At 43.1% G+C, this 12,483-nt stretch overlaps 1 protein-coding gene across 2 annotated transcripts in view; it reads left to right on the forward strand.

Moving 5' to 3' along the window:
* The first annotated feature begins 730 nt into the window (after positions 1–730).
* ATF1 (activating transcription factor 1) overlaps positions 731–12,483 on the forward strand; it is a 184,632-nt gene continuing 172,879 nt past the window's right edge. For both annotated transcript variants that reach the window (XM_030198263.1, XM_030198265.1), the window contains exon 1: positions 731–990. In XM_030198263.1, coding sequence (XP_030054123.1) covers positions 868–990 — 123 coding nt within the window. In that variant the 5' untranslated portion in view covers positions 731–867. The remainder of the gene's footprint in view (positions 991–12,483) is intronic.

Consider the following 12,483-nt stretch of genomic DNA (forward strand, 5'->3'; position numbering starts at 1 on the left):
CAAGAGGTTAAGATGTTCATGCCCATGGATATTCTGTCAGAGATTTCTGTTAGATTAGATTTAAAGGGAATGAATATGGTAACCCCATCAGCGTAGATGAAAGGGTTAAGACCACATCTGAATAGAGCTTTGGCTAGGGGGATCATCATTAGATTGAAGAGTATCGGTGATAAAGGGGATCCTTGGGGTACACCACAATCTGGTGACCAGGGGGATGAGATAGCTAAGGATGATTTAATTTGGTAAGATCTTGAGGTGATGAAGCCTTTTATCCAGTTAATGATATTTCCATCCATCCATTATGTGCACTTTTAACCCCTGTTACTTTTTTTTAAAGATATTCGTCCTCGGTCCATAACTTTTCCGTCCTCTCCTGTGGCCGTGAGTAGCAAGCTTTCCATAACGAATAGGCAAGGCATAGCAAAACAGATTTACCTCATGCATATTCAGTGTTCATATCCTGAAAACCCAAGAGGGTTGCGTGCGACCCAAGGCCTGGGTTGAGAACTATTGCTCTGAACACAGAAAAAGAGTTCACTAATCGAATCTAAAATAGCATTTCCGTTATCCGAAAAATTCGCTTCGAGCAGCAACATGACCCGACTAACATAAACGTAATACTGGCAGCTACGCTCGCTCACTTTCGGCCCCGCGGGGCGGTCGGGTAGTCGAGAGTCCTCCTCCTCCTAGTCCTTCGTACCTCCCCCGCCCATCCCCCATCCGGCTCGCTCGCGGCCCTGGTCGCAGGCGCGCGTGACGTCACTGGGCTGCATGACGTCGCGCCGCGGCCTAGGCGGATATTGAAGCAGGAGGATGTCAGCAGCGCGCTGAGGAGGAGCCCGGAGACTCCACCGACCCCCTCCCCCCATGCTTAGCGGGTTTTCTTTGCCGTTAGCGGTTCGTTCTGGAGGGTTAGAAAGAGGCCCGCGGCGGCGGCGGATTCGTGCTCTGCTTCCTGTTGCGAGCGAAGAGAGGCCGCGGGAGGCGCAGGTAACGAGACCCGGGGGGAGGGGCAGCCAGTGGCTCCCGGGGTTCCCTAGTATAAGGTGCACATATCAGTTATGAAAGAGTGTTGCCTGGTTTTTGGTGTGGAGGCTGGCGGCGCGGGGAGAGGGCACTGTGAAGAAGTGCCGCTAATTCCGCTTCCTCTTCTTCCCCCTCCCCTCTCTGTTCGCATCCCAACCCAGGCCCGGCTGCCCTTGCCTTGGCCATGTCCAGCTACTCTTATTTTAGGGAGGGTCCCATGCGCTCAGCATGTTCCCTTAGACACAACATGAAAAAACTATTCTTTAAAAACAAAACAAATTGGAACAGTAAAGCAACATAAAGTCTGTTTCTTGTGAGCAAGTTATTTTATGAAGTAAAGTGCACTCTAAATACAGACGTGTGTGGAAGGTGGGATGATCTGAATAAAGTTAAGTTTCTTAGTATGGTTAAAATGCTTGCTCTGAATTACCTAATTAAAATAATTTAATCTAGAGGAGTCGGGTAGTAGGTAAATGGTGATGTTATCCTTCCTATTTTTACTTTTATTGTTGACATCATGAATTCTTACCCAGGAATAATCAGAGATTTGCGGCAGTGCTGTTAGATCTCGAATGATTAAGGTCAGTAATTTTTGTATGGTAGCAGTGTGATGACTTTTTGTTGCCAATAGCCAGTCTGCTTTCTGTAGCTCGAACTGCAGATACAAAGTTTCGTGAAATGTTTTTTTTTTCTGCAGTGTAAGAAACGAAAATTAAGCTTTATCATGCACTGCCATTTTTGCAGTGTTTACAGAGACCAGGCCTTCCATGACTATCTTGCAGATTGCATCCTTTCAGTTTGTAGCTGCCACAAGAAAGTTGTATGTCTGCATTTGCACCAAAACAAAAGGTCCTACAGTGAAGACTAAAAATACGTTATGCATCTGTGGACTGCAAGTGTATTTCTAACTTGTTTGCATTTCTAATGTTTGCATTAATTAGAGTTCATCCTTAATAAAAACTAGAGGCAAAACTGTGACACATAAGTAGAACTTTTTTTCAAGTTTATTAGAGATTCGCTATCCTGCCTGTGCATAGTATCATCTGGGTGACTGACAATCTAAGGGCCCTGTTTACTAAGGTGCGCTAGCATTTTTAGCGAGCGCTAATGCTAGAGACACCTATATATTCTAATGGATGTCTCTAGCATTAGCGCATGCTAAAAATGCTAGTTGGCCTATAGCGTGGCTTAGTAAACAGGGCCTTAAAATTGAGACAATGGCAGGAAAAAGGGAAGACAGGTCATGACAGGTAGGATTTATTTATTTGGATTTTGCTCACACCTTTTCAGTAGATGCTGAAAAAGCTTTTGATATGGTTGAGTGGCCCCATCTGTTTAATACCCTCAAGTGGCTTGGATGTACTGAAAGCTCTCAGTTGGATATAGATTCTATATACCTCTCCAAACCTCTAGACTGAAAATTAATGATTCTCTTTCTCAACTTATTTTTATTTATTTATTTAGATTTTGCTCACACCTTTTTCAGTAGTAGCTCAATGTGAGTTACATTCAGGTACACTGGATATTTCTCAATCCCAGGAGGGCTCACAATCTAAGTTTGTACCTGAGGCAAGGGAGGTTTAAATGACTTACCCAAGATCACAAGGAGCAGCAGTGGGAATTGAACTGGCCACCCCTGGATTTCAAGACCGTGCTCTAACCACTAGGCCACTCACTCCACTCTTGTGGAAATGAACCACAATTCCATAGGATAGTAGGGAACAGAAGGAAGGGGATAGGTCATTTAAGTTCTCCTTGGGATCACCATGGCATCTAGCAATAGGCATCAAGTTTATTAGGTGATTTTTTTTGTCACTATCTTGTTTCATATTTGCTGATCATACCTTATGTTTTTATCTTTTTTTTTTTTTTTTTGGGGGGGGGGGTATAGACTCTACAGTAGAAGTAGAGTAACAGTTTTTAATTAGGCATTTTAAAATATATGAATGACTGGGTCTGTTTGGTAAAAACAGAACAAAACAAAATCTGTATCGTGTCGAGCTGTGTTGTATAATTCAGTAAATCAGTTAAGTATTTGATGTTTACACTTTTATTTAAACTAGTATCCTGTTAAATGTAAAATTGAATTGCAGAACTAGTACAAAACTGTTTTACTGGCATTAGAACAGTCTAGTTATCATTTTTAGTATATGCTTTTTTTCCACAGTAGTTCTCCCTAGCAACATTGTTACTAGTTCTTGATAAACATTGGAAAATTGTTTCCAGTCTGCAATACTATGGGGCTCATTTTTAAAGCACTTAGACTTACAAAGTCCTATAGGTTGCTATGTAACTTGTAAGTGTAAGTGTTTTGAAAATATGCTTCTATATACCGTATTTTTCGGACTATAAGACGCACCGGACCATAAGACGCACCTAGGTTTTAGAGGAGGGAAATAGGAAAAAAAATATTTTCCTTTTTCCCTCCTCTAAAACCTAGGTGCTCCGGTGCGTCTTGTCCGAGTTTTGGACCGCCGTCCCGTACTTACACGATTCCATGTTCCTGGTGGTCTAGTGACGTCGGGGCAGGAAAGAGCCCCCTCTTTCCTGCCCATCGCGCTGCTCTCCGTGCTCCTCACTGCTTTCTGACGGTCTCGGCGAGATTCAATTCTCGGCGGCCATTTTGAATATCGCCGAGACCATCAGAAAGCAGTGAGGAGCACGGGAGAGCAGCGCGATGGGCAGGAAAGAGGGGGCTCTTTCCTGCCCCGACGTCACTAGACCACCAGGGAACATGGAATCGTGTAAGTACGGGACGGCGGTCCAAAAATGCTACCTTCGGACTATAAGATGCACCCCCCATTTTCCTCCCAAATTTTTGGGGAAAAAAGTGCGTCTTATAGTCCGAAAAATACGGTAACCTAAAAGATGGTACTACCTAACCCGTTCTATTATCCTAGCCCACCCCCTCCCACCCTTTATCAGTATTAGCGGTACAAGTAATCAATAACACTGATTGGTATTATAAATTAGGCCACAGCTCCATTTATTTATAAACATTGAATATATAAATATCAAGGAAGTTTTAACCTGAGCTAAGTATACAGTAAAGATAACATCATCCACTGTCCGTCCTGACAGCTAGGCAGCACTTGAACACCGACCTACCATAGCAGCTAAGGCTAAGGACGGCATGGGCCTTCATACAGAGTGCAAATCTGGCTCACTTGACCCCACTTAGATTACAGGAATGCTTATGCTCCTGGCTCATCCCTTATGAGCCAACAAGCCCTGTAGCTGGGATAGCTGCCAGCTGCGACATCAAACATGAGCCATCCAAAACACGATCACCAGTCCCTGTACGTAGAGAAAAGTACAGAAGGGAGGGGAAAAAGCCACCTCTGAGGAGCAGGAGGAAAGCCCTGTGTCTTGAGAGAAGATGTTATTTATTTATTTATGTATTTACTGCATTTGTATCCCACATTTTCCCACCTATGTACAGGTTCAATGTAGCTTACAAAGTCCCGTTATGGCATTCGCCATTCCAGGGTGAAAGATACAATTGGTGTTACATAGAGACCAAGGATGACAAAATGGAAATAAGCAAACAGATATAGAAAGAAAGAAGACATTCAGAATATAGGTGGAGTGGTGATGTGTTATAATTAAACTATTGATCCTTGTGGTATGCCTTGTTGAAGGGATAGGTCTTCAGAGATTTACGAAAGTTAGTTAGTTCGTAAATTGTTTTAAGTTAGGTGGCAATGCATTACACAGCTGCGTGCTCATGTAGGAAAAGCTGGTCGCATGTGTTAGTCTATATTTTAATCCTTTACAGCTGGGGAAGTGTAGATTAAGAAATGTGCGGGCAGATCTTTTAGCATTTCTGGGTGGCAGGTCAACAAGGTCTAGCATGTAGGCCGGGGCATCTCCGTGAATGATTTTATGAACTAGAGTGCAGACCTTGAACGCGATACGTTCTTTAAGTGGAAGCCAGTGTAGCTTTTCTCTTAGGGGTTTTGCACTTTCATATTTTGTTTTTTCCAAATATGAGTCTGGCTGCGGTATTCTGGGCTGTTTGAAGTTTCTTGATGATTTGCTCTTTACAGCCAGCGTAGAGTGCATTGCAGTAGTCTAGGTGACTCAGCACCATTGACTGTACCAGGTTGCGAAAAATGGCCCTTGGGAAGAAAGGTTTTACTCTTTTGAGTTTCCACATTGAGTGGAACATCTTCTTAGTTGTATTCTTCACATGACTTTCAAGTGTGAGATTTCGATCAATGGTAACTCCAAGAATTTTCAGAGTGTTTGAAACGGGAAGGGAAAAGTTTGGTGTGGTTATAGTGGTGAATTTACTTGTGTTATGTTGTGAAGTAAGTATAAGACATTGTGTTTTTTCTGCATTAAGTTTTAGCTGAAATGCATCTGCCCAAGAATGCATGATTTGGAAGCTTTGGTTGATATCATTGGTGATTTCCTTTAGATCATGTTTGAACGGGATGTAGATCGTGACGTCATCTGCATATATGTATAGATTGAGGTTTTGATTGGATAGTAACTTGGCTAAGGGTGTCATCATTAGGTTGAAGAGGATTGGCGAGAGGGGAGATCCTTGGGGGACTCCACATTCAGGTATCCATGGGGCTGATGTAATCGAGTTAGCTATCAATTGGTATGATCTTGTGGTCAGGAATCCTCTAAACCAGCTAAGAATGTTACCTCCATCTCCAAAGTATTCTAGGATGTGTAGTAATATTCCATGGTTAACCATGTCGAAGGCACTGGACATGTAAAATTGTAAGAGAAGTATGTTGTTGCCACTTGCAATTGCGTGTTTAAATTTATAATGCCTGCCAAATTCCACCCAGTAAAAGCTATCCCACCAATGGCAGCTTGGTTGTCAAGTCTGTACAAGTAATTCAAAGTTGAGTCCAATGCAAATTGCTTGCTCCCTGAATACACCCACCAGTCATAATCTATCCTAAACCCCCATCCCCTGCACTTCACACTGCCCCTGGGCCGTACCAAGTGCCGCCAAGGACTTTAGAAGGTAGTGAAGAAGATCACACCAGAAGCAGGCCCCACCCTTTGAGACAAGTTCTTGCGCCTGATCATTACTGTTGTCTAGTACTTGCAGCTTATTTTTAACTTAGCATATTTCTAAATTGAGCAAAATTGGTAATTATGAATCATCTGTTCGTATTAAATTATTTTTCAGCTTCGATGCTGCATACATATTTGCTAAAATGAGTTAATTGCTAAGTTGAATGTAGCAGTGTTTTGGTACCATGTTATAGAGCCCTGGTTGCTGTAGCATGCACATAGGGATACATATTTGTATTTTCATATAATCTGTGAGTTCACTGTGAGAATGACTATACAAAAACTGTCTGCAAAAGGTTATGCTTGGCCGTGAATTTGTTCATAAAAATTCAAGGACAGGCAGTAGAAATATTGGAGTTGCCCTAAGATTCTCTTTAAGGAAGCTGGCTGATAACACAGCTTGCAATTATTTAAAATATTTCTGTCACACATCTGGCTAGCGATCTGGACTTGTGGGGGGGGGGGGGGGGGGAGGGTTTGGTGGAATGGGGGGGGGGGGGAGTGGGGAGTAAACTGTTAAACTCAAATAGTAACATAGTAGATGACGGCAGAAAAAGACCTGCACGGTCCATCCAGTCTGCCCAAGAAGATAAATTCATATGTGCTACTTTTTTTATTTGTACTGTCCTCTTCAGTGCACAGACCGTATAAGTCTGGCCAGCCCTATCCCCGCCTCCCAACCACCAACCCCGCCTCCCAACCACCAGCTCTGGCACAGACCGTATAAGTCTGCCCAGCACTATCCCTGCCACCCACCACCGGCTCTGGCATCATTTGTTAAAACTCAAATGATGAGCTTATTAGTGTGCTGTTATTTAGATGCTTTTGTTTTTAACTCTTTGCGAACTGTGACATTTCTTCTGTTGTCTCATCAATAAAAATTGTTGAAACATTAAAATATTTCTGTCCTGCCTATCATCTAAATTCTTTGTTTATAGTAAAAAGCATAATTTCTGCTGATGGTCCTTGGTTGAATTCTTATTTGGTGTCTGGTGAATGTGTAACTTCATAACTTATTTTTTAATTACTTTACCAGGATCTCTAAGAGAATAACAGGCAAGGGCCTCGGTGTTAAATCCCCTCCCCCCTTATCAATGGGAATCCATCATATCTTGAATGTAGATTAAATTCACATATGTGTACTTGGCAGGTAAAAGTATCCGTTTTGTTATAACATGCCTGCTTTTATTGCACAAAGACTGAACAATTTTCAAAAAGCATGGCTTATACTCTGCACGTATGTTATCAGTTGCAGGAAATATATGGTAACATAGTTAATGACCCCCCCCCCCCCAACCTGAAAAGTGATTCTATTATTATGGATGCATCATAGTCACATACATTATCAATACATTATTAATTCAATAATTGCTAACAACATTTTACGTGTTATTTCAACCTTAAGATGTCTTCTCCTCCCCCTTGGAGGTATACGACATCTGCAATCATAGCAGATATGAATGTGATATAAAATACTGATCTGTCTTAGCCATTTTTTGAGACACAGACTGTAGAGTCTCCCTGGCACCGGTCTTACTTCCCACTCTGACCATGACGTCATTTTAAGTTTTACTTTGATTTGATTTCATCCTCTTTCTGTACAGGGATCATCAGTGTTTATCCTGTGCATTTTTGAATTCTGTCAACCTTTATTTGGAGAGTATTCCAAGTATCCACCCTCCACCTGTGAAAAAGTATTTCTTGATGTTACTCCAAAGTCTACTGCCCTGCATCCTCAATTCATGTCCTCTAGTTTTACCACTTCCCCGTCTCTGAAAAGATTTCTTAGTATACTAATCCCTTTTAAGTATTTAAATGTTTGTAGCATATCTCCCCTTTCACTCCTTTCATCTAGGGTATATATATTCAGGTCTTCAAGTCTCTTATGTCTTTTGGCACAGATTCCCTACCATTTTGTTGTGTTCTTCTGAACCACTTCAAGTCTTTTGATGTCCTTAGCAATATACAGCCTTCGAAACTGAATACAGTTCTTCAAGTGGGGCCTCACCTTCTGTTGGTTATTATGCCTGTATATATGCAGTCAAGCATCCTTCTGGCAATGACTGCTGTCTTGAGACCCTCAGACACTATCACTCCAAGGTCCCATAAATTTGATTGCCAAACAGACTATTCTTCTAATTTTTGTAGATTACTTCTCATGTTGTCTACTCTATTGCAAATCATCATCATGTTGTCCACAAAAAACAACTTTTTTCTTTTAATCCTTCAGCACTATTACTTACTAATATATTGATTAGAATTGGGCCCAACACTGATCCTTGAGGCACTCCACTAATCACCTTTTCTTTCCTCTGTATGAATTCCCTTTACCACCACCCTCTGATGTCTGTCATTCAACTAGTTCTAATCTGATTCCTAACTTAGCCTGGTCAGTTTATTCATGAGCCTCTTAAGAAGAACTATATCAAAGGCTTTGTTGAAATCTAGCAGACTACATCTACCACATGCCCTTGATCCAGGTTTCTGGTTACCTAGTTAAAGCTCCTAGGTCTCCACTTGCAGGGGTGGAGCTTTTTGTTAGTTATGGCCTCTACGAATTCAAATCCTACCCAAGGATCTAAGAATAGTAGAGGCATCGGCAATAGAATATATGCAGTTCTGAATAAGACTAACTTTTGTATCTGGTAAGATGCTGCTTTCCAGCTTAAGCAATTCTGGGCCAGATGCACTAAACCTTAATGACCCTCAAACAACCCTTTAACGAAGGAAATTCCTAACCGTTGCATGCATTAAAGGCCTTTTTCAGACGAAGCAAGCAGCTAACGAAAACGGAATACAAAAGAATAACTACCATTGTAATGAGGGTGATTCGGGATGCACTAACAATACCGACGATTACACTGAATCATTTACCGCGACATATTAAACGTATGGTCAGAGTAGTCGTAAAGGCCTGAGCTGTCATCTCCCCCCTTCCCCCTGCACCTTAAATTTCAAGCTGGCATGTTGAAAAACAAATAAACACAAGCGTGGCTTCCTGCTTCCCTCTGCATACAATACAAATGAAACGAAAACAAAATCAAAAAAGGACTGGGAGGGGGCAAGGGCGCTCGTCAGGAGCGTCCTGTATGGACGGCCTTGCCCCCGCCCCCCCCCCCCCACCCCAGAGGTCGCCGCTGCTCCCTGCTTCTGCACGTATTAAATAAAAAAACAAAAAACCAAAGTTTAGCAGCCCCGGTTCCTTCCTCTCTCTCTTTTTCTCCACCCACAGCTCCGCCTCGGCCATCCTTCGCCCCCGTGCCCCACCCCCCTGACCTCGTTGCCGCCGCTCCCCCCCTCTACCGGATCCCCCTCCACTTTGCCGGCACAGCGCCTCTCACATCTGTGTGAAGGCGCTGCACGGGCAAGAACAGCTGATCAGCGATCAGTGCTGCCTTCTCCGACGTCCCTCTGTTCTTCCTGGGCCCGCCCTCCTCTGACGTGGGTAACTTATGTCAGAGGAGGGCGGGCCCAGGAAGAACAGAGGGACGTCGGAGAAGGCAGCACTGATCGCTGATCAGCTGTTCTTGCCCGTGCAGCGCCTTCACACAGAGGTGAGAGGCGCTGCGCCAGCCGGTAAAGCGGAGGGGGAGCGGCGGCGACGAGGAGCTCAGGGGGGCGGGGCACGGGGGCCGAGGGAGGCAGAGCTGTGTTAGAAGGAGAAAAACAGAGAGAGGAAGGGAGGGGGACTGGGGCTGCTAAACTTTGGTTTTTTGTTTTTATTTGTTATTTAATACGTGCAGAAGCGGGGAGCAGCGGCGACCTCCAGGGGGAGGGCAAGGGCGTCCATACAGGACGCTCCTGATGAGCGCCTTTGCCCCTTTTATTTTCAAAGTGTTTTTTTTTTTTTTGTTTGTTTTTGAGTTTTGACGTTTGTGTGCATGCACATAGCAGCCAGCAAACGCTTGGCTGCTCTGCGCATGATTTACGGGCAGATTAACGATGGGGATTACACTTCTGTAATGCATTCGATTTACAAATACCGCACCGAACATGGGACTTCTGTTTTTTAGTGCATTCTCGTTCTTTCAACTTCGGTAAGGACTTTTACGTTTTGATTTTTTTTAACGTATGGTTGATGCATCTGGGCCTCTGAGTGTTGTGTAAGACTCTGTGATATGGCTGCCAAGCCCTATTATTATTAGTATCATCATTGATTTCTTTTTCCAGATTCTTCCAATTTCAATTTGTAAATCCTGGTATTTTGTGATTGTTTTCTTCCAATTCTTTTCCTCCAACCTGTGGTGGTATTAACACTTCAATAAACTATATGTATTTCAGTTCTGTTACTCTATACCTGGTTATTGTAATCTCTCTATCAGTTTGGAGTCTAAAATCTCCACTGTATTTATGCATTTTCATTTTTTATTGCATATATATATATCTATATATATATATATATATATATATATATATTGAGATGTACCATGTAAACGTTCAGTAGTAATTAGCACTTCATATCAGTTGTAGTGAGATCTGGACAGAATACCTATTCTGTGCAGGACTGCATTTCCCTCTTCTGCATCATGGCTATTTTGAACCAAAACTGGTCTTAAGAAAACTGTGTGCTGTACTACCATGCACCTGATATGAAACCTTTAGCTTATGATTTCTACTTGGCACTGTATGTGTGTGTGTGTGGGGGGGTCAAGTCAGGGTTCCTATGGGGGGGGGGCTGCTGCATTAGGGGGAATGGGGGCCTGCTAGTATGCAAATGCATGCTGGACAGGGCTCACCTTTCCTCCCCAATGGTCGACAAACCCTAACGACAGCTCCAAGCTGGCATAGGGTTTGCTGCGGCCAGCGAGCCAATCTTTGGCATGCTGGTCACTGATCATTGAGGATGAATAGGTTTAGCATGCATTTGCATACTAGTTGTGTTCAGAGCTCGCAAGTTCGTTGTTTTACCGCGCTCGGGGCTGTGATCATGGAATGATAGCACCATACTAGTGCCTGCGTTTGTTAACAGCCTCTAGCGCCTTCGTTTGCTTCTGATCATCGGCCCATGAAAATCTGGTTTTCATAGAAATGTTTCATGTGGTAAATGATTCACATGCTGCTTATGGAGCAAATGTTAATGTTTGGTGCTTGGCAGTTTTTAGAGTAGTGTGTGTTGAACTTGACCAAATTTACTTGCTGATTTTTGTTGAGGGATTTTTCTCTAGTCTCCAAAAAATACTGCATTGAGGTGTTGGCAAGGTATGCATTTTTATACACTTCAGTCTTCTCCCCTGTGATTGTGCAGCAGCTGTGGGTGAGGTGCATGTGAACTACGCGCCATGATCTCATCTGGGAAAAATCAGTGACTCACGTTTCTAGAGGGCTATATGTGACAATCCAATCTAGTAGCAACTGTTGCACCCCATACATAGACTACAGGGCAGAACCTTATGTAACTAGAGACCTTCATTAATTAACCATTACTGAAACTTTAAAGCACTTTGGATAAAAGTACTGTAAAATAGCACAAGTTTTAAAAAAGATACTTTCTTTGCTTGTTTTATAGTGTAGTTTAGAGGTTTTTTGTTTTGTTTTCTCTTTTAAATCTGAATTTTCTTCACTTTCAGAAAGAAAAGACAAACATAGTGGGTTAAGTGTTAATGTATTTGCTGTTTAGCACCACTTCAGAAGAAAGGTGCTTTGCCCTGTTCATGGTTGTTGTTTTTTTTTTTTCTTCTTCCCCTCGAGGTTATGTCCACTCAGGGGCCAATGCTCAAAACTATTGCCAGCATTAACATGTGGTTTAATGCCAGGTTTGTGCGCACATTATTGTGCGCCAAATGATCAAATTTTTCAGTGGAACATTACTGCAGACTACATTAAAATGCATGTTAATGTGGTCATTATCCACCCTTTTGTTTTTCCCAGGTCTGGGGCAGCATAGAAAGGTTGGTTGAGAGAAGCAGGTGTCTAGCAGCACCCCTTCTCTCCTTCCAACCCAACCACCCTTTCTTGGACTATTGCATTGGCACATCCTACACAAACACACTCCATCTGAGCTGAGCCCGACCCGACTTGGCCCCCTCTCCCCATGATATAAACAAAAAAGATTCCTGGGTGGTCTAATGGCCCTCCTCCCATCCACACAAATCTCTGGTACTTTAGTGGTCTTATCCCCCACCCCAGTTGTATTGAAAAAAAAAAAAAAGGAACACTCCCTGGTAGTCTTGTGGCCCCCCACCAACCTGGAAGGAAGCAAGAGTGATGCCCACTTGCTCCTGTCATCTTCAAAATGGTGCCCCACCCTGTGTGGTGCATCCTGAGATGGACCAGTTAGGGCCTGCCTACCTTAAAAGGAATTTCTCTCTTAATGGTAAACAGGTCCCACCCAGTGCATCCCAAATTATGCTGCATGGGACCTCTGGAGGAGGGATTGAGCGGACATTGCTCCTTCCGGGTAAGGGGGTTGAGGAT

Source organism: Microcaecilia unicolor, chromosome 3 (genome assembly GCF_901765095.1).
Source record: "Microcaecilia unicolor chromosome 3, aMicUni1.1, whole genome shotgun sequence".
NCBI classification, from domain to species: Eukaryota; Metazoa; Chordata; class Amphibia; order Gymnophiona; family Siphonopidae; genus Microcaecilia; species Microcaecilia unicolor.